Raw genomic sequence first — 22,329 nt, forward strand, 5'->3', positions numbered from 1 at the left:
AACCTAGACACAACCTTGTGCGAAATATATGCAGAATATATTGAGGCTAGATGTATGATGACACCTCAGTAACTTGCTCAGTCTGGCCATTGGGCTGCGGCTGATCTGCCAAAGAGAAATTTAGCTTTATTTGGAGAGCTTTACACAGGGAGTGCCAAACTTTGGCCAAAGTGGATTCCACAGTCAGACACAATCTCATCTGGGCACCCATGAAGTCGGAAGATTTCTCAAAACTTTGTGCCAACACTGGAGCTGATGGGAGGGCCTCGAAGTGGAAAAAAGTGAACCGATCTACAGTGACCGATTGTAGTAAATTTATTGGAGGAAGGAAGATCTGTTACAAAATCTTGCATGTGAGTTCAGCGGGTGCTTGGCACTGCCAAAGGGAGAAAGTAACCCGCAGGTGCTTGTCTGGACACTTTATTCTAGGCACATTTGGAGCAGGCTTCTACAACCGCTTCACATCTTCTGCTGGTGGCCCAGCAGGACTGCTGGGCCACCAGCAGTCCTGAAGCATTAGTTCCTTAGTCTTATAAACCCCAGCATATCCAGCAAATCAGGAGTAGTGATCACATTGAAGTAATTTCTTGTGTAGCTTTGTATGTATGAAAGTCTTCCTCTGAGGGGGGGTGGAGACTTAAGTGACAGCTGCTGCACACTGAAGATTGTGGATGGGGTGTCTATTTGTGGCTGAGGGACTCTTGTCCTCAATCATTGATCATGGTAAGGCAACAGCCTAGCAGTTTCTGAAACCCATGTGTAAAGACACTTGGATATCAAATCAAAGCATGAAAAGAATAGAGATTACCAGGCCTGATGCAGATTCATGCATTGGACTGACTTGAGAAGAAGCAGATTCTTGTGGTCTATGTAGATAGTGACTTGATAACGTTCCCCTTCTAGCAAATGCCTCCATTCATCATGTGCCAACTTCTTGTCAAGCAGTTCTTTATCCCCAATAGAATCATTTCATTAAAGTAAGAACATTCAAGAAAATAACCCACAAGGATGTAGCTGATCATCAGGTGCTCCCTGACAGAACTGCACCCAATCAGACAAATGAGGCATCTTCTTCTAGGAAGAAAGGAAGGTCAACATCTGGCTGACTGATGACAGGGTCTGAGATAAAATCCTGTTTAAGTTGTTGGAAGGTGATTTGGACAGACCAGTTAGCTGCGTTGGCACCTTTCCTGGTAAGGGCAGGGATATGTGAGATCACCGTGGAGTACCACCAGATAAACTTGCAATAATAGTGAGAATTGCTGGACCGCTTTCAAGGTGGTGGGCTGAGGCCAGTTTAGAATCACCTCAACTTTTTCTGGATCCATTCACAAAAGTCAGAGATGATATACTATACCCACGTACTGTAAGTGATAATCCACTTCAAACACACACATCTCAAGTTTACAGACCAAGCTATTCTGCCTGAGACATCGTAAGAATTCTTTGATATGCTGGAAATGAGACCAGGGGGTAAATTTACTAAGAATCGGGATTGACCCAATTTGCAAAGTGATTAATCTCAGTATAAATCGCCGGAACTCAGGTGATTTTTTTACTTTTTTTTTCCAAATTTACCAACAGGTGATTTGAGGCTAAACGAGTTTACCGATGGTGATTTAGGTCGAGATTCTCGGGTGATTTGTAAGCAAGCTCGAGTAAGTTATCTCACCCGAGATTGCAGTGATTTCTCTCTACACAACTCTCCCTAGCAAGCAGTCTGCACATATCAGTGAGATATGTGTAAGCTGCTTGTATTCAATTTGGAGCGGAAAGGCGTTTTCGGGGAAACTTTTTCGCCGATGATGTCATTTTCGCCGATTTCATTTATCCCCGTATTCAATTTCCCTGACTTTTCGCCGATGAGAAAAGTTTGCGCATTGTGACCAGCGGAAAAGTATCGGCAATGGATGCCCGGCGGAAGAAAAGTGCAGAATTGGGGTTTTGGGGTGCAAACTTGCGGGGACCACCCTAAACCCTTTTTACACCCCCCTTGATGCTAAATGCATCAAAAATGCAAAACATTAGACAAGGCACACCCCCCCAAAAAAATCACTTTTTAAAAATGGGCGAAAAAAAAAAGTTGGGGCACAAATTCGGAAACAAGTGACTATGGGGGATGTTTTTTTTTCCTATTGCAGGTGCTTGCTGAAGGTGCATTTTTTGTGCACTTTAAAGCTTTACTTTAGTAACTTTGAACTATGCTTGCACCCATTTTTATGTACCCCAAATTTGATGGGAATACTTATTTACCCCTCAAAAAAGCAAAAATGTATTCTTCATCACTTGCTCAATGATGCAAAATAGCACCTATTGAGACCATTTTAAAACCCCAAATACCTTTAGCAGTGCTATTTTGGGGTACCCATAGTGATCCCCCATGTCAGGACTTCTTTAGAGGGGTGCTAGGATGATTTCCCGAAACTTGACAGGACTTTTTCGATACTTACCTTTAATCCGGCCCCCCTTTTTCGCCAGCCCCAAATTGAATGCGGAGATAAGCGGGCACGCGCCCGATACTTTATACCAGGAAAAAACAGTGATGATGGCGGAAAGTCCGACCTTGGACTTTTCGCCTAAAATTGAAAGAAAAAAAATTACGTGAAGTCACCCTCCAAAAGACTAAACAGCCAGTCCTGGTTCTTAAAAGTACAGGGAAAAAATGTGTAGGGTTCCACTGTAATTTAAGAATCAGCACCAGGCAGCAAGGACAGAGCTGGTTTTAAATATAGGGACAAAAAAATTGGTGTGAGGTTACCCCTATATTAAAAACCAGCCCTGGAACCTTTCTAGTGGGGAACTGATGCCACAGCCAGGGGTGCCCTTTCACCGGGCCCTCCAGCCACAGCATCAGCCCTGACCGCTAGTCAGCCCAGTCCAGGGATCCCTGGGGAGTAAAAGACCCCTCCATTAAAGTGGTCCCCCTCTCCAGGGCACCCCTGGCCTAGGCTGATAGCCTGGGGCTATCCCTGGCACCCTAGGGCGGCGGGTGCCGGGTTGATAGTGTTAGTGTGTAGTGTAAAATAAATGGTTAAATATTGTCTTTAGTTGTGGAACTATATGCACCAGCAAGCCTCCCCCACATGCTGGTATTTGGAGAACCACAAATACCAGCATGTGGGGCATTACAGGCCCGCTGACACTTGTAGTTCCACAACCAAAGCAATACGAAAAAAAAACACAACATACACCGTGAAAGTAAAATTTTATTATAACATACATGCGCACTCACTATCACACTCACTCTCACACATACTCACCTAGTTTCTGTAGTAATCCAGAGGGGTACCTATAAAAAAAAATCCATACTCACCTCTCCTATGCGTAGTTCACGTCCTCTTCTCCTAGTAGACATCCATGGGTTAAAACAAAAAAAGGGTGCTACCGAATCCAAGCCGGACTGTGCAAAGCTATGTGTTTCCACATAGCTTTACTCCGCGCAAATGACCGGGGCACACATGTGCCCCGTCATTCAAGGATCCGCCCGCCAATCAGCTGGCATCTTCATTCTAGCAGCTCGCTGATTGGCTGTGTGCGGTCAATGTGTCTCCCCTTAGACTTCAATGGGGAGAAATCTCCATTGAAGTTTATGGTGGAAACCGTGACATTGTATCTACTACTGTAACCACAAGGTTAATTGAGGTTAACCTTGTGGTTACAGCAGTAGAGAGTTTGCGCCTATCTCACCCGAGCTTGTCATCACGATTCTTGGTAAATTTGAGAGATGTATGTTTTAGGTGAAAAGTACTACCGATTTGGCTCGATGGTGATTTGATTTGAGATTGCTATCTCATCCGAGTTTTACGAGTGAGATGAGAGAAATCTTTCTCTAACTCACCCGACTTTTGCCTTTAGTAAACTTGCAAGCAGGAAAAAAATGAATAAATCACCCAAGATGGTCATCTCTACCTATCTTGATTCTTAGTAAATTTACCCCTAAGCGTCAGTAGAGAAGATGAGGATGTTGTCTAGAAACACTACTACATTGACATAAAGCAGGTCCTGGAAAGACAATTGACATCACTAAATACTCATAATGCTTATTCTTGAAATTGAAAGCTGACTTTCACTTATAGCCCTGGCAAAAGCCTGGATAAGATTATATGCTCCCCTGAGATCTACCTCATGAAAATGGTGGCTTCTTTGACCCGAGATTAGAGGCACCTATTCTTGACAGTGTTAGGCCCTGATAGTCAATACATACCATACTGTAGTCTCCACTTTTTTCTTAATGAAGAAAAACCCTACTCCGGGAGGAGAGGTAGAAGGCTGAATGAAGTCTTTCTCCAGATTCTCCTTTCGGACATAGACTGAGTCTCTGGAAGGGAGAGAGGGCAAACCCTTTCTCTGGGTGAAGTTTTTCTGGAATCAATTCAATAAGGAATTCCCAGTCCCTATGTGAAGGTAAAGTCTCTATTACTTGCTTATTGTCACAATCCTGGCTAGTTTTTACCTTTTGTGACTTACCTCTGCCAGCTGCTCCATGGATCTGTGTTTGTAATTCTCCTGGGACATCTGCTCTGGCTGAATCATGCTGGCTGTAACATCTCTGTGTGTGCAGACTGTTCTCCCCCCACACTGATTAAACACCTGGACCCTGCTCTGTCTGTGAGCATTGCTAGTGTTAATTGGAATCACAGGTGTGGTCCTGTTTCTCAAGGGCTGCAGAGATGAATACTCCCTCTGCATGCTGTGCCTTGCTCCACTCTGAATGCCACTGCCAGACCACCTGTCTGTATCCACCAATCGCTGCCAGACTCTAGGTATATAGATCCTCCTCTAATAGCACTCAGTGCTTGAACATCGTGTTCCACGCTACCATCTCTCACCCACGGTTCCCAGGCCGCACCAAGTAGCTTTCACGCTACCATCTCTCACCCACGGTTCCCAGGCCGCACCAAGTAGCTTTCACGCTACCATCTCTCACCCACGGCTCCCAGGCCGCACCAAGTAGCTTCCACGCTACCAGCGTCTACCCACGGCTATCCAGCCGCTCCCCAAAGCCATCCAGCTACCAACGTCTACCCACGGCTATCCAGCCGCTCCACGTAGCCACTCAGCTACCAGCATCTGCCCACGGCTATCCAGCTGCTCCACGTAGCCACTCAGCTACCAGCATCTACCCACGGCTATCCAGCCGCTCCACGTAGCCACCCAGCTACCAGCGTCTACCCACGGCTATCCAGCTACTCCACGTAGCCACCGAGCTACCAGCATCTGCCCATGGCTATCCAGCCTCTCCACGTAGCCACCCAGCTACCAGCGTCTACCCACGGCTATCCAGCCGCTCCACGTAGCCACTCAGCTACCAGCGTCTACCCACGGCTATCCAGCTGCTCCATGTAGCCACTCAGCTACCAGCGTCTACCCACGGCTATCCAGCCGCTCCACGTAGACACCCAGCTACCAGCGTCTACCCACGGCTATCCAGCCACTCCACGTAGCCACCCAGCTACCAGCGTCTGCCCACGGCTATCCAGCCACTCCATGTAGCCACCCAGCTACCAGCATCTACCCACGGCTATCCAGCCGCTCCATGTAGCTACCCAGCTACGAGCATCTACCCACGGCTATCCAGCTGCTCCACGTAGCCACCCAGCTACCAGCGTCTAACCGGCCGCTCCACGTAGCCATCCAGATACCAGTCTTCCTGCCGGTCCCAGTCCGGTTCCTCCAAGCCCACTCACCTCACGGCTCGTTAGCTGCACCAAGTAGCTTCCATGCTACCATCCATCTGCAGGCTCATCTACTGGTACCCCGACCAGCTCAGTCAGCCTACCTGCCGGTCCCAGTCTGGTCCCTCCAAGTTCCTTCTGGTCTCATTCCAACATCTCCAGTTTCCAGTTCCAGTCACTCATCACCAAAGGCAGTTCTCACTGCTACCCACTTCTTATAATAAAGAGCTATTCTTGTTAACCATGGTTCCAGTCCAGCCGGCCTCCAGTGATTCCAGCTCATCACCTGATACAGGTAACTCGCTAGCACCAACTGTGACAGTATGTTCAAGCCTAACGATGGTAGCGGATCAAGCACTTAATCCTGGATCAAGTGCTTTCTGTAACCTAATCACTCGTTTGGATTCACAGGAGGCGGTACAGCATCAAGTACTACAGCTTCTGCAAATTCTGATTAACCGGCTAGATGATACCCAAATCTTACCTGAACCCCTAACTACTTTCCATCAACTGCTGGAACAGCTACAGACTCTACTCAACAAAATCTTTCAGATCATTCCTGAATTTCTTAGAGCTACCTCTGTCTCAACTAAAAACTCTGTCTTGGAATCTCTAAGAACCAAAGATTCTTCCTTGCCAAGTAAAGTGAGACATCGAAGTTACCCGCGCTCCAAGCTCTCTGTGGCTGAACGCCAGCGGCGTAAAGATTTACATCTCTGTCGCTATTGTGGAGCTTCTGACCACTTTCTCAAAGGCTGTCCCCTTTGCAATTCCAGCAGTATAACTATGTGTCAACGTCTCAATGCCTGTTCTGGTCCCGTCCCGGATTCTGCCTGTTCCGGTCCCGTCCCGGATTCTGCCTGTTCCGGTCCCAGCCCGGATTCTGCCTGTTCCGGTCCCAGCCCGGATTCTGCCTGTTCCGGTCCCACCCCGGATTCTGCCTGTTCCGGTCCCAGCCCGGATTCTGCCTGTTCCGGTCCCGTCCTGGATTCTGCCTGTTCCGGTCCCGTCCCGGATTCTGCCTGTTCCGGTCCCGTCCCGGATTCTGCCTGTTCCGGTCCCGTCCCGGATTCTGCCTGTTCCGGTCCAAGCCCTGATTTTGCCTGTTCCGGTCCAAGCCCGGATTTTGCCTGTTTAGGACCTAACCCGGATTCTGCCTGCTCTGGTAGGGGACTTCAGTTGGCTACCCCAGGAGGGTCCTCAAGTCTCGTAACCTAAGAAGGGGTTTTGAGTCACTCACCCCAGGAGGAAGTCTCTGTCCTCGCATCCCAAAAGGGGGGTTCATGTTCCATACCCCAAAAGGAAAAGTCGAGTCAGCTTCCCCAGAAGGGGATTTTGGGTCCCAGACTCCAACAGGGAGTGTCAAGATCTGTACTCCAGGAGGGGACCTTAAGTCTCTCACCCCAGGAGAGGGTTACAAGTCTCACACCCCAAGAGGGGGTCCCAAGTTTCGCACCCCAAGAGGGGGTCCCAAGTCTCACACCACAAGAAGAGGTGCCAAGTTTCGCACCCCAAGAGGGGGTCCCAAGTCTCTCACCCCAAGAGGGGGTCCCAAGTCTCTCACCCCAAGAGGGGGTCCCAAGTCTCTCACCCCAAGAGGGGGTCCCAAGTCTCACACCCCAAGAGGGGGTCCCAAGTCTCGCACCCCAAGAGGGGGTCCCAAGTCTCGCACCCCAAGAGGGGGCCCCAAGTCTCGCACCCCAGGAGAGGGTCTCAAGTCTCGCACCCCAGGAAGGGGTCTCAGGTCGCGCACCCCAGGAGGGGGTCTCAAGTCTCGCACCCCAGGAAGGGGTCTCAAGTCTCGCACCCCAGGAGGGGGGGTCTCAGGTTTCGCACCCCAGGAGGGGGTTTCAAGTCTCGCACCCCAGCAAGGGGCCTCAAGTATCGCACCCCAGGAGGTGGTCTCAAGTCTCATGCCCCAGGAGTGGGGTCCAGGTTCCAGTTCCCAGGGAGAAGTGTCATGTACTACTAATCCTGATCATGGCTCCTGTTCAGCATCTCCTGAAAATATCGTTCCAGAGGATGACAGTTTCTGTAGCCTGTTCTCAGCCTCGAATGTTGAAGCTGCTGTCTCTGGCTCTTCAGGACTCCTTTCAGTTCCTTTAGTTGGTCCAAGTACCGAACAGCTGTCAACTTCAGTTGTTTTGATTCCTCAACAACCAGAGCATCCTCAAGTCTCTTCCAGCCCTGCACCTGAATGTGCTCCACAATCCTCGAACACACAAACTTCATTGGATACTCCAGGATACATATATTTTGATGGGGACTTCTCGCAATACTTTGCATTACTGACGCAATATGCTGCAATCATGGAAGCAGATCCAGCTTGTGGTATCACTCCTACCAACCTTACTAAGTACCTTCTCTCTTCCTTTAGAGATAAGGCATTGGACTGGGCCAATCCTCTCATCGAGTCTAAAGATCCTGTGCTTCTAAAAACAAAGACTTTCAGTGAAGCTGTTATTAAAGAATTTGGTCTAAAACCTGTCAAACGAAATTCTAGTTCTGAAAATCGGTCCAAGCAGTCTGTTGGTGCTACTAAAGAATCATCCTCTGCTGAGTCCTCCACTTCACTGAACATGAGATGTGCGGCCACCTCCTTGTCCTCTTCATACTGCGGTAGCTCCCAAAACACCATCAAACTTGGTTATATTTCACTTAGTTCCTCCCAGGAGTCCTATCAATGTTCAAGTCCTACTAAACCTTCGATTTTACCTTTAGATACTGACTCGGAATCTGAACTTGATCCTGCATATGATAATTCTCCATTCCCTGAAAACCATCTGCCATTTGACCCTGTCCTTTCCAGTCATGTGTTTCCACAGGAGTTACCAGAGATCCCATGTCCATTGGTTGGCACAAAACATTCTCGCAGCAGAAAGAAGAATCGACGAAGGTCTTGAATCATCCCCTTTGAAGAATTTCCACTTCTGGTATCCCAATAATGCAGAATTAAGAAGATGTCTAAAGAGATGTTTCTAGAGTGATGGTGTTCCTATGTTTGAAGCTCCTGTAATGTCATGTTTGGAAGAAAGTTTTTCAGTTTCCTGGGTGTCTCATTTTTTCATGTTCTCCTATGTATTTATTTGGGTGTTCGGAGTCCACCCTTGAAGAGGGGGGTACTGTCACAATCCTGGCTAGTTTTTACCTTTTGTGACTTACCTCTGCCAGCTGCTCCATGGATCTGTGTTTGTAATTCTCCTGGGACATCGGCTCTGGCTGAATCATGCTGGCTGTAACATCTCTGTGTGTGCAGACTGTTCTCCCCCCACACTGATTAAACACCTGGACCCTGCTCTGTCTGTGAGCATTGCTAGTCTTAATTGGAATCACAGGTGTGGTCCTGTTTCTCAAGGGCTGCAGAGATGAATACTCCCTCTGCATGCTGTGCCTTGCTCCACTCTGAATGCCACTGCCAGACCACCTGTCTGTATCCACCAATCGCTGCCAGACTCTAGGTATATAGATCCTCCTCTAATAGCACTCAGTGCTTGAACATCGTGTTACGTTCCGTGGTGTACTGCTTGTGCTATAGCTGTTCCTCTGTGTGCCAGTATGTCCCAGGCTCCTGCTGGTTCCTAGACCAGTGCTATCCGTAAGCCTGCTGCATTCAGCTATCCATGCTACCAGACTCTCACCTACGGCTCCCAGGCCACTCCACGTAGCTTCCATGCTACCAGCTTCTCCACACGGCTCCTAGGCCGCACCAAGTAGCTTCCACGCTACCATCTCTCACCCATGGTTCCCAGGCCGCACCAAGTAGCTTTCACGCTACCATCTCTCACCCACGGTACCCAGGCCGCACCAAGTAGCTTTCACGCTACCATCTCTCACCAACGGCTCCCAGGCCGCACCAAGTAGCTTCCACGCTACCAGCGTCTACCCACAGCTATCCAGCCGCTCCCCAAAGCCATCCAGCTACCAACGTCTACCCACGGCTATCCAGCCGCTCCACATAGCCACTCAGCTACCAGCATCTGCCCACAGCTATCCAGCCGCTCCACGTAGCCACTCAGCTACCAACGTCTACCCACGGCTATCCAGCCGCTCCACGTAGCCACCCAGCTACCAGCGTCTACCCACGGCTATCCAGCTACTCCACGTAGCCACCGAGCTACCAGCATCTGCCCACGGCTATACAGCCACTCCACGTAGCCACCCAGCTACCAGCGTCTACCAACGGCTATCCAGCCGCTCCACGTAGCCACTCAGCTACCAGCGTCTACCCACGGCTATCCAGCCGCTCCATGTAGCCACTCAGCTACCAGCGTCTACCCACGGCTATCCAGCCGCTCCACGTAGACACCCAGCTACCAGCGTCTACCCACGGCTATCCAGCCACTCCACGTAGCCACCCAGCTACCAGCATCTGCCCACGGCTATCCAGCCGGTCCATGTAGCCACCCAGCTACCAGCATCTACCCACGGCTATCCAGCTGCTCCACGTAGCCACCCAGCTACCAGCGTCTAACCGGCCGCTCCACGTAGCCATCCAGATACCAGTCTTCCTGCCGGTCCCAGTCCGGTTCCTCCAAGCCCACTCACCTCACGGCTCGTTAGCTGCACCAAGTAGCTTCCGTGCTACCATCCATCTGCAGGCTCATCTACTGGTACCCCGACCAGCTCAGTCAGCCTACCTGCCGGTCCCAGTCTGGTCCCTCCAAGTTCCTTCTGGTCTCATTCCAACGTCTCCAGTTTCCAGTTCCAGTCACTCATCACCAAAGGCAGTTCTCACTGCTACCCACTTCTTATAATAAAGAGCTATTCATGTTAACCATGGTTCCAGTCCAGCCGGCCTCCAGTGATTCCAGCTCATCACCTGATACAGGTAACTCGCTAGCACCAACTGTGACACTTATTAAATACATCCTAGAAGGATAAGGAAAAAGAATGGTTGAAACTACAGAAGCTGTGGTGGTATTGTGAGTAAGTACATGACAGAACTTGCAAGTTGTTCCCCAAGCCAGAACTTGAAGGGTAGTCCAGTCAATATGTTGGTTATTTTGCTGGGGCCAGAGGAACCCAAGAAAGAGTTGAGTGGAAGCCTTTCATGTAAAGAGAAAAGACAGGACTTCTGAATGGAGTACGCCCACCGTGAGTTTCATAGGGAAAGTCTGTTGATTGATAGTTCCACCAGGAATGTGACTTCCATCTACTGCTGTGAGATCAGAGTGGAGGTGAAATTTATACCTCTTTTACACCAGAGCAAAAACCTGGGTTTTTGCTGGGTCTACCCGGGTTGCAGCTCAGTGTAAAAGGGTCCCTGAAAAAATAACCCAGGTCAAGTGACCCAGCAATCCAACCCAGGTAGCTACCAGGGTTGGACCCAGGATGGACCCGGGTAATGGTGCAGTGTAAACGGTGCAACCCGGGTTATCTGACGTGGGTCATGCCTAAAATGAGCTGATTGGTGGTTGTGGATCATTCACCTCCCACTTTTTATGACCTCACAGGTTTAGCAGGGCAGACCTGAGTTCAGTGTGAACAGGGCTGACCTGGGAGTAACCCAGATCGAAGGTGCAGTGTAAATGGGTCTGACCTGGGTCTGACCAGTATTGGAACCATGTCCAAAAACCCAGGTCAGACCTGGGTTTTTGGTGAAAAAGAGGTATTAGTTCAATTTACAATTTCTTACCCAATGTTGCTGTCACGAAATTCCTAGCTGCTTCTGAGTCAAAGAAGGACTAGTAAATATTCTGACCCTATAAGGTGCTTTAGAGTGCTTTAAAGTAGCAAAAATGATACACTCACTCTTGTGAGGAGAGTGAGTAGATACTCCTAAGTTGACCTCTTCATCATCAGCTAAGAGTGGGCATTTACTGACTTTTTAGGATGACCACATGACTGGAGAAGAAACTATTTAAGTGTCTATTATTTTATGTTCAACATTTTTATGTGAAAATTTTGTCTTTGTATAGGACGAAACTTTCTAGAGACTATATACATTTTTTAATATTCTTATATTATTGTAATATAATAAAAGGAATTGGTTTTCAATAAAAAAAAAAATTGGAAACAAACTTAGTGGCCTTTAATGTAAATAGGCTCATTTTTATTTTATGTCTTTACTGTGAACAAACAACAAAGCATCCCCTTTTAAATCCACACCAAATTCCAGGGCAGAACCGGGTTCAGTGTGTAATTTGTAGTCACTTTTAAAATGTGTTTAAAAAAAACATTTTATTCCTACCTGCAAGCATAAACACACTTGTTCCATCAATGCAACACCCCATATACCTGTCCCACATCAATTTACCCAGTATTTTGTATTTAGCAGGACATCACCCGAAAATGACATGTCACTATTGGCCAATTTAAGCTAATTAAAGACTTCTAAGTGCAGAATTAATCATCAGGGTGTTAACCCCTGTAAATGGGTTTGCATGGCTAACTGAATCCCCCCTAGATTCTCTTGGCAACGTCTCTCGCGTTCTCCTGGAGGACGCCAGAAATAGTCTATTTTGCATAGGTCCTTCGGAAACTGGGTGGCTGAGGCCGAAAATGGGGAGCCGAACGAATTTTGAGGCACTTTTGAGCTCTCTTGCAAAAGCGGAGATCCACTCTATTGCAGAGAGATATTAGTTCACCGAGACTGGTAAATCCAGGGCAGCCAATTAGTCTTTCACTCGATCTAAAAGGCATTGCCACAAGACAGCAACAAGGCCCCTCATTATTCCACTAGTATTCATTGGATAGGGTTAAGAAGAATTGCACTACATATTGTCCCACAGTATGTGAATCTTGACATACTGTAGTTGCAAAATGTTGGATGCAGCTGAGATGGTTCTCCCAGGCTCATCAAAGATCCTATGGAAAGTGGCTAGGAAGTTGTCAGATATTTCCCACAGCAGTGATGCCTATGCCAGGGCATGCCCAGAGAGTGATGATATGATATAGACAAGCTTTGTTCTTTGCTTTGTAGTTCAAAGTGGATACTACACTGGTTGATAAATTATCTGCATGTTTTGGGATTCCCATCATATTTGATTGGGGTATAAAGATGAAGCCTTTTCGTACAGTAAAGAATTAGATCTCACTTGGCCAGGCATTAGAGGTGTGATTTGCCTGTTGAAAAACACTTGAATAGAGTTCATACAAGTAGACAGGTCTTGAAGGCATTGCATGAATTGGCCCAGGTTAGTTTCTCGTTTCTACAAATGGCTTGCAAGGGAGTCCATCCTTGGGGTCGGCTCCCTTGCCGATTTCATTTAGCCAGAACAAACTTTTATATCACTGGGGAGTTTTTTATTCGGGTTGGAACCTCTAGTGCTAGATACACAGAAATGGAAGCTGGAGATGATACAGGAGAATCTGTGCACAATGGAAGCAGTCTGCAGGTGCAAAATGCAGTAACAATACTTGTGACTAATATGAATGCAGAATTATATATCTTACCAATGCAGGAGACAGATGACTACTTCAGAATCAGAATACTGTCTAGCAATACAGGAGACAGATGACTACTTCAGATGCAGAATGCTGTCTAGCAATACAGGAGACAGATGACTACTTCAGATGCAGAATGCTGTCTAGCAATACAGGAGACAGATGACTACTTCAGATGCAGAATGCTGTCTAGCAATACAGGAGACAGATGACTACTTCAGATGCAGAATGCTGTCTAGCAATACAGGAGACAGATGACTACTTCAGATGCACAATGCTGTCTAGCAATACAGGAGACAAATGACTACTTCAGATGCAGAATGCTGTCTAGCAATACATGAGACAGATGACTACTTCAGATGCAGAATGCTGTCTAGCAATACAGGAGACAGATGACTACTTCAGATGCAGAATGCTGTCTAGCAATACAGGAGACAAATGACTACTTCAGATGCAGAATTCTGTCTAGCAATACAGGAGACAGATGACTACTTCAGATGCAGAATGCTGTCTAGCTATGCAGGAGACTGATGACTGGATCAGATGCAGAATGCTGTTTTGCAATGCAGTAGAGTAGACAGATTACTGGATCAGATACAACACAAGAGACACTGGATCAGGTGACGAATGCAAATGGAACCATGAGCCACAGTATTGATCTCTATGGAGAGAAGTTGTCCTGGCAATCTATACAGGTTTAAATAGGCTGTCCTAGCATCAGTAGGCTAAGCCGGGCTTGTAACCATGATTGCTGGTATCCGATTGGCCAGAGCAGTCAGGTGAGCACAACCACGATGGCGGCACTCATGTTATGCAGTCACTGGAAATGCTGGGAACTGATGCCAACCACATACGTTGGTGCGCAAGCATAGCCTTCAGGAATGCCACATGAAGCCAGGAGGGACACAGATGGCTGTGAGATGACATTGTTGGATATGACATAATATCATATAATAATGTTTTCTCTTGTAAGATGTGTATGTTCTAGTATAAGAAATTATGGCCCTCATTCAGAGCCGTTCGCTATTTGTGGTCGCTCGTTTAAAAACAAGGGGTGGCTATTCAAATGATCCGTACGCACATTGCAGTCTGTTCACACCTCTAAGTCTGAACGAGCGAGCAAAACATACGCTCGTTTATTTGTTAAAAACGCCCCCTGGCCGCTCGCATCCTACGTCATGTCCGCTATTTATTAGATTAATCGAGTACATCGACCAGCGTATGAACTGCTCGCTAATCTTGTGGTTGGTGTTTGCTACCACAAATTTGCGAGCAGTTCTGGCTATAAAATAACCCAGTGACGTGGTCAATGACGCTGCTGTTTTAAATATGCACACCCATAAAACGCCCGTTTTGACCTTTAAGCACGCCTGCGTTCGGATCTCCACTCCCCATTTTCAAGCACCTTCCCCTGTTACCACCCACATACGCCTCATTCTGTCACTCAAAATAGCAGGCCCTCGCTATATTGCGTACCAACGATTTTCGGCCGCACTGACTGGTTCGCGCATGCGTACTAAAAACCGTACGCATGCGCAGATGTGCAAACATCGCTCGGAACGAGCGTACTGCCGCTAACGAGCGGCTCTGAATGAGGGCCTATGTTCCCTCATGTAGGATGTGTATGGTCTAGGATTAGGATAAGGTGTTCTTGTTTAGGAAACATGTGCTTTAGGATTAGGATAATGTGTTCAAATGTAGGTGACATGAGATTTAGGATCAGGATGTTGTTTTCTCATGTATGAGTTGTGTGATTTAAGATCAGAATTATTCCCACAAGGTGTGTTGTGAACATTTAGGATTGATATGCTTCCTCACAAACATTATGATGTTTCATTCTTGTTTTTGTTTCATCATTGACAGGTCTCTGTGTGTCTAAACCCCATGAGATCCAAGTTTTCATGAACTTCTTCATTGACCTAAAGTTGCCATATTCGGTGGTGAGGAATGAGCAATTAGAGATACGGGCCATTCTTTACAACTATGGCAACTTTAACCTTAAGGTAAGTCATCCAGTTTACGGTCATAACAACAATTACAGTCACAATCCCACACTGAAAATTCTCTTTTGAGATGTTACAATCCAACTTTTGTGCAAATGCTTTGGACCCAATAGGAAAGTACAAAAATGTTTGGACTGTGATGGTGGTTTCTTTATAGTTTCAAAAGTGTTCAACAGCCTATTGGGTAGTGTTTGGAAGATTAATGCTGTTGCCAGCTGTGAAACATAATCTTAAATGTGCTTATTTTGTAACTAAATGCTAAAATTATCATTTGTCTTGCAGGACAGGATTATTTAAATTAGATAAAGGAAAAATAATGTAAATTTAACAGAAGCATTCCCTGTATGTGGGAGGGCACAAAAGGAGCACCATTTGTCCACCACCTCTGAGGTGGTCCTGATTCAGCAAGGATCACTATTCTGCTAGAACGCACGCACCGCAGTTGCTAATATTAGTAGTGAAATGCAAATGTTTGCAATCGCATTGCGATCACATCTTAAGATAAGGACGCCACTTCCCCTCGCTCACATCCGTATACTTGGGCAATACAGCGAAACAATCGGTAACATCGAATGACATCTGACCCATACGCACAGTTAAGGCAGGTCAGACCACACTCAGGAATTGCTAACTACTGCGCATGCTATGAGACCTCAGGCTGCCTAGGGTATTGTAGTGGATGATTTCTGCATGCCCCTGCAACGTCGTTGCAACGCACTGGCACGCCTGCGTTCGCCTGACCACCCCCCCCCCCGTCACTACCCACGAATGGCACTTCTTGTCAATCACTCTGCGATGGGAACTGCATGGCATCTCCATATGCAGTTCCCATCGCAATTGCTAGTCCGCGCACGCGCAATGCGGAAACATCAGCCGTGGGCGTGCGCTTTCTCCTTTACGTTCCTTGATGAATCAGGCCCAGAGTACGCATCTCAGCTCGCACATACAGTGGCATGTATTGATATAAATGAGGCTACATCAAGATACATGTCTAGAGAAATCTGTATACATACAGTAGAAATGAGTAAAGGGGGTGATCCTACAGTGTAAGTAGATCACAGACCCTGGGCCTGATTTAGAGTTGAATGCAAGTGGAATTGTGGATGGATCTCATAGATATCTCATTCTGGGAGATAATCAGTCAGTGACCATGCGGACCTATGGAATTTTTCCATCTAGTGAGAGTGTCATGGGTCTGTAAGCTGACAGATCTTTTGCACTGACCATGGATTAAGTGCATGTCCAGACACTCATAATAACAACTGAGGCTGTGGATTGAAAAACAGTTGGCGTGATGGCATTTCTCATGCAGACACATGCAGGGGGCCCAGGCCCTGATTCAGAGCCGGACGCTCTGACAGAGTGCTCGCTCTGAATCTGGGCCGTCTTTCTCTTTTTCTTAGAGCGGCCTCCTGGTCGCTCGCATAGCTGTGGGTGACCACCCACAGCTATAGTGAGCGGCCAGGAAGATGGTCGCAATGGTCAAGACCATCGCGAGGATCGGGCTTGCGACGAGACCCTTGTGGTAGGGTCTCGTTTCCGCAAGACCAAGAGTGCTTTCGGCTCTAACAGAGCCGAAATCTCTCCCACTGACATCACTCGTGATGTCAGTGGGGCCGGCCCTAGACGGTAGGCGTTCCCATGGGAACGCCTCCGTCTGGGCAGCCACGCCCCCGGGCCGCCCACCAAAGGGGGCGTCCAGTCACTCAACATCGACAGCACGCCCCCTTTGTAGCGATAAACGGAGCGACGGCTTGCCCGTCGCTATCCGGGTCTCGCACAAGCGCACGATGGAGCCGGCTCCGTCGTGCGCATGCGCACTGGGCCAACATTGACCCACTTGCGAGCGCATAGCGAGTCTCAATCAGGCCCCCTGTGTGCAGCCTCCGTTTGGGCCCCCTCCTCCATAGCAGCGCAGTAGATTCTGGCTTAATGCTAGAAACAACTGCGCATGCGCGGGTCTCCAGGAAAATGGGGGCTGCGCCTTATTCCCGGGGACATCTTTTTTGCACATGTGCGAGTTGCCAGGTAAATGGCCACGGCCATTTTCCCTGTGATTTTTGCTGCTCTGCAGTGCCGGCCTGTTCCTGCAGAGCAGCGCTCTGGAGACTGTGGAAAGGTAAGTATAAACTAAATATGGGTGCAAGGTGTGAGGTGTGAGCCCCCCTGGACCTAGGGTCCCATGTGCACCCATTATAGACACGCTCCTGGACACATGGTTGTGCAGCATACAAGGGTGGATTCTGCAAAATTTGCATTCATTTTAGCTATTATTTTATGTAAATGTCATGTTTATATGTGTGTTGTTTATAATGTTTATATTCACCATTTTGGAGAACTCACGCGGTTCCTTTACTAATTAATTAATAGGTGTAATAGATCTATAATGATCTTTACTTCTGATTAAATAGTAAATAGTTGTATACAATAAGGGTGGATTCTCTCAGTCACATCAGCTATTAAGCAGCCTGCCGTGGCCCTTTGGAAAAGCGGTAGCAGAAGCATCTGACTCAGGTTCAGTCCCTCTGTTGTGAAGTATAAAGAATAAAATATAAGGGCCTGAAATGTCTATTAAAGGTCACAGAAAGGTGCACAGCTGCCCAGATGCTTTGAGCATCTCTACACACTGCAGGCGCACTCCAGGCATCTCTGAGGCGGTGCTACAGGCACCCTGCTAGCCACATGTAGGCAGGGGTGTAGGGACTGCGGATCCAGTGGAGCGCCCGCTCCAGGCGCCGAAGGTGTCCGGAGGCACCGCACGCTTAGCCTGCTGGCTTCTACCCGGCAGTTCTCTAAGTTGACAGCCGCCGGGGGCCGTTGCCCCACCACTTCTGCATGACTGAGCACGCTGGCCTCTGAAGTGATCGGAGGCTAAGGAAGGAGGCCAGCGTTCCCAGTGATGCAGTGTGCAGGTGACATCATGATGTCACCCACGCGCTGAGGAACCTGCGTGGCCGCACCTGCTGGATCTAGTTAGAACCAGTCAGCGCGGCAGCTGGAACAACAGCCCGGACGACGGCCGCAATGGATCAGGTAAGTACAGGGGGGGGGTGTGCACTACTTTAAGGAACAGAACTACGGGGGTGGGGTGCACTACTTTAAGGGACAACTACGGGGGGGCACTACTTTAAGGGGCAGAACTACAGGGGGGGCACTACTTTCAGGGACAGAACTACGGGGGGGCACTACTTTAAGGGGAAGAACTACGGGGGGTCTACTTTAAGGGGAAGAACTACTGGGGTGCACTACTTTAAGGGGCAGAACTACAGGGGCACGACTACTTTAAGGGGCACCACATATGGGCATCTATACAGGGGGGCACTGCATATGGGCACCACTTCAGGGGGCATTGCATATGTGCACAACTACAGAGGGCATTGCATAAGGGGTACTACTACAGGAGTGATACTGCAGGAGGCTGGAAAGCTGGGGCAGGAGGATGGAGAGACAGGGGGATAAGGCAGAATATATTTAGTCCTCCCTGCCCCACTTTGATACTGCCCCTAATCTTATTTTTACTTCTCTTTACTTTAATCCCATATGGACCCACCTCCTCCCTGGAACATTTGGGGGGGGGGTGCCATAGCACGCACGTGGTCCGGGCACCCTGGCGACACGCTACTCCTCTGCATGTAGGGGATGTGGGGGGGCAGCAATGGTGCTGCCACTAGGGCCTTGCACCTTGGGCAACAGCATCACTCTCAAACTCCCCCTGTGGCCCTGATGCAGAGGATATTAATCCTCAGACATCTGCACCATCATTATAAGTGATTTTAATAGCCAAATTGATAGCTCACATTCTCATTGTGCCTCCAAACTATGCTCTCTAACCTCCTCCTCTCTTGGCTTCTCCAAGAGGAATGACTCCTCTACTCATAAGGATGGCCGCTGCCTTGATCTTGTATTCACCAGACTATACTCCGTTTCTGAATTCATTAATGCTCCTCTCCCTCTCTCAGATATAAACCTTATCATCTGCACATTCTCCTCCATTACTTCAAGCTCAGTGTCACTGAAGTCTTCCAAGACTCCTCCAAAATGCAGAAATATTAACTTTCTACAACTTTCCACCTCTCTGCAACAACTTCTCTAAGTAATCGCCATCTCCTGAAAACAGGGTGAAATGCCTCCAGCTTGCTCAGGAACACTGGACAACTGTTTGTCAAATTTACCCCTAAGAGCAATTCAAAATGCAGATAATTTTGCTAATGGAATGTTAATGCGACTATCCGTGCCACCATCCTTACTGAGTACTCATAGCGCCTCACTCACCTGGTTCATTACCGATTGCAACTGCGATGATGCACGGCATCGGACGACTGTTGCATTCTGCGCATGCATCGCAGTGCACAAACGCTCCACTGCGATTGGGACTGCAGTGACTACGTAGACCCCTCGGACAGTGATTAACAGAAGTGAGCATTTGGGGAAGGTGATGGGGGTGTGGTCGGGGAAACACAGGCGTGCGAGTGTGCGTTTGAACGCCATTGCAGGGGCGTGCATAAATTAGCCATCGCGATGCCATACGCAGCTTGGGCTTCCACTACGTGTGATGAGGTTAGCAATTCCTGAGTAAGGTCACACCTTGTGCAAGTGTGCGTGAGGCTCGGATGGTACTCCATGTTACCGACTTGCTAAGTATTACGGATGTGTGCAAGGTAAAGTGGGCATCCTTATGTTAGGCTGTGATAGCATAGCGATAGCAATCATTAGCATATTTTTGCAGTGAGATCGCGTGCGTAATCGCTATTGCGATCGCAATAGCGATCCTTACTGAATCATGCCCTAAGTCCTGTCCGCAGTTGCAGCTGTCATCTCTATTATCAACACATACACCCATCCCATGGGGGGGGCAGAGAGATCCATCTGAAAAAGGTGACCCTTTGGCATATGCATGACTCAGAATAGGATAAAACTATTCTGCCCACGGCATTTGCATCACTCTCTCACATGATGGTTCTCTTCAATGCCTACGCTGAGTTGCCACCTGATTGACACCCAGAAATTTCCAATTTACATACTGGGAGACGCGGCCGAGATGCATCTGATACGCCAAGTTGCGTAAGTTCCCTACCGGCATATGGCACATTTTGCTAAAATTCTCTAGCTGTGGCCACATACACAGTGCATGTGCCTCATAATCAGGACCTTGTATTAAATAAGGAGCAAATAACAGAATAATTCTCTCATCCACTCCTAGGCCCTGATTCAGACCCGCTCGCTGCGGCAGGCAGTTCGCAGGGTCTGTGGGCGTTTCTTTTTTGTTATCTCCAGGCCACTCGCAGAGCTGTGGGTGACCACCCACAGCTTGAGCGAGCTGGAGACCGTCGCGATTATCGCAACCATCGGGCTTGCGAGGAGACTCTGGGGTTGGGTCTAGCTGCCGCAAGCCCGAGTGGACTCCCTGCTCTAATAGAGCAGGAAGTCCACTACTGACATCACTAGTGATGTCAGTAAGCCCTCCTACAAATGCCAGGCGTTCCTAAGGGAACACCTGCGTTTGTCCGGCCACCCCCCCTCATTCAACATCGACAGCCGCCCCGTCTTGTTGCGAGCACTGGAGCGACTGAACTTCAGTCGCTCTGCGGGGCTCGCGCATGCGCACGCCGGATGTGGCACATGCGCAGGGCTATAACATCGAGCTGCTTGCGAGCGCTGTGCGCTGAATCAGGCCCCTAATGCGATCCACTGACTAGGTTTCATGCACTAGGTTCCTCTATACCGACTGCTCATTCAACCTTTGTGCCACCACCAAACCTTCTTCCTCCAGCCAGCTGGACTTCTCCTTCACTCTCCTCCCCATTGACACCTTCCTTGGCCTGTATCCTGGACCAATGTTAACCTTCTCCCTCCCTGGATCTCCATTACAGACTTTGCCATTGACCGAATGCCTATTTAATAATTCCCTGTTAAATTGCTTCAATTCCTTGTATTCTGGACCTATTGCTAATCTCCCAGCCATTTATTGTCTGATCTCACATCTATATGCATATTATTGTTCTGTTATCATTATTTTTACCTTGCATTTTACCATTGCACCTCACCATTGCTATACTATCAATGTTATTATATAGTATTATAAAGTATTATAGTCTTGCCACTGTCTAATTTGTCATATTAAAGTATTGTAGTTCTGCCAGTGTCACATTTGCCTGCACTGTCTTCGCTACCTGCATATTGTCATATTTAACTGTACTGAAATTGCACCTCACCATTGTAATTTCTATTACTATTTCTCCCCCACCCAATTCCCCTCATCTACACCATTTCTCCCCCACACTTATGAGACGGACAGTCAAGTCATCCATTACGTTTTATCTTCTTCCCTCCTTCCTCCTCCCCCTATTCACCCCTCCTCACCTTGGAACTATCCCCCCCTCCTTCTACGCCCTATAACCTCACTTCGCTCTACAATGTCTTTGCTTCCCCCACTAAGCCCCACACTCTCCTATCTTTTACCTCAACTTCTCCTAACCTTCAAATGCCTCTTGCTCCACTCCCACTCTGTCCTCAATTGACAGTTCCCCTGTTTGACTAGGCTGTCACCCTCTACATCACCCCACTCCAAATCCATCTCACTACCCTGTTCCAGCAACCCTGACAATCTCATTCACATCTCTAACATCAGCTCTGTCCTCTCTCCTGTGCCCTTGGGAACGAAGTCTGCTTGTAACACACAGGCATCAACCCATGACCTTCTCACCTCCAACTTAGCCATCACTGAATCATGAACAACTCCGCCTTCACTGATTATTAGGACTCTCACCACTTCTCCCACCACCTCTCCTTTGGTGGCCTCTCATTCAGTACCCCTTGTCCTTAGGTTTCTTCTATTCTCCTGCTGCTCCTTTCAGTTCATACACTCAGAGCCTTCCCCGTCATTCTCTTCTATTGAGATTTCTGCAATTTGCCTCTTTCACGTCACTCTCTTTTGTGTAACTGTCATTTATTACCAGGGGGGCCTCCCTGGTCCAATCTCCAAAATTAATTGATAACTTTACTGCCTGGTTTCCAGGCTTCCTCTTTTCTCCTATTGATGTCCTTCCCAAATATTTAATTTGATTAGGACAGGAATCTTATTTTATAATTATATTTAAGGGGCAATTTTAATTATTAATGGGTGTAAAAAACTGTTTTGATGATGTGGCCACAACATAAACTAATAAATGTGGACCCATTTAACAGTACCTAGAATCTCCCGGAATTCGTCTGTGGGGTCGAGCTTTCATTTTTGTGGCTCCGACCTTATGGAACTCACTTCCCTG

At 48.0% G+C, this 22,329-nt stretch overlaps 1 protein-coding gene across 2 annotated transcripts in view; it reads left to right on the forward strand.

The window, feature by feature from the left end:
* LOC148454322 (complement C3-like) overlaps window positions 1–22,329 on the forward strand; it is a 284,622-nt gene that overhangs the window by 176,399 nt on the left and 85,894 nt on the right. For both annotated transcript variants that reach the window (XM_088461038.1, XM_088461039.1), the window contains exon 20: window positions 14,925–15,064. In XM_088461038.1, the coding sequence (XP_088317164.1) occupies window positions 14,925–15,064 (140 nt within the window). The remainder of the gene's footprint in view (window positions 1–14,924; window positions 15,065–22,329) is intronic.

Source organism: Taudactylus pleione, unplaced genomic scaffold (genome assembly GCF_031769625.1).
Source record: "Taudactylus pleione unplaced genomic scaffold, aTauple2 ptg001005l, whole genome shotgun sequence".
Taxonomy (NCBI): domain Eukaryota; kingdom Metazoa; phylum Chordata; class Amphibia; order Anura; family Myobatrachidae; genus Taudactylus; species Taudactylus pleione.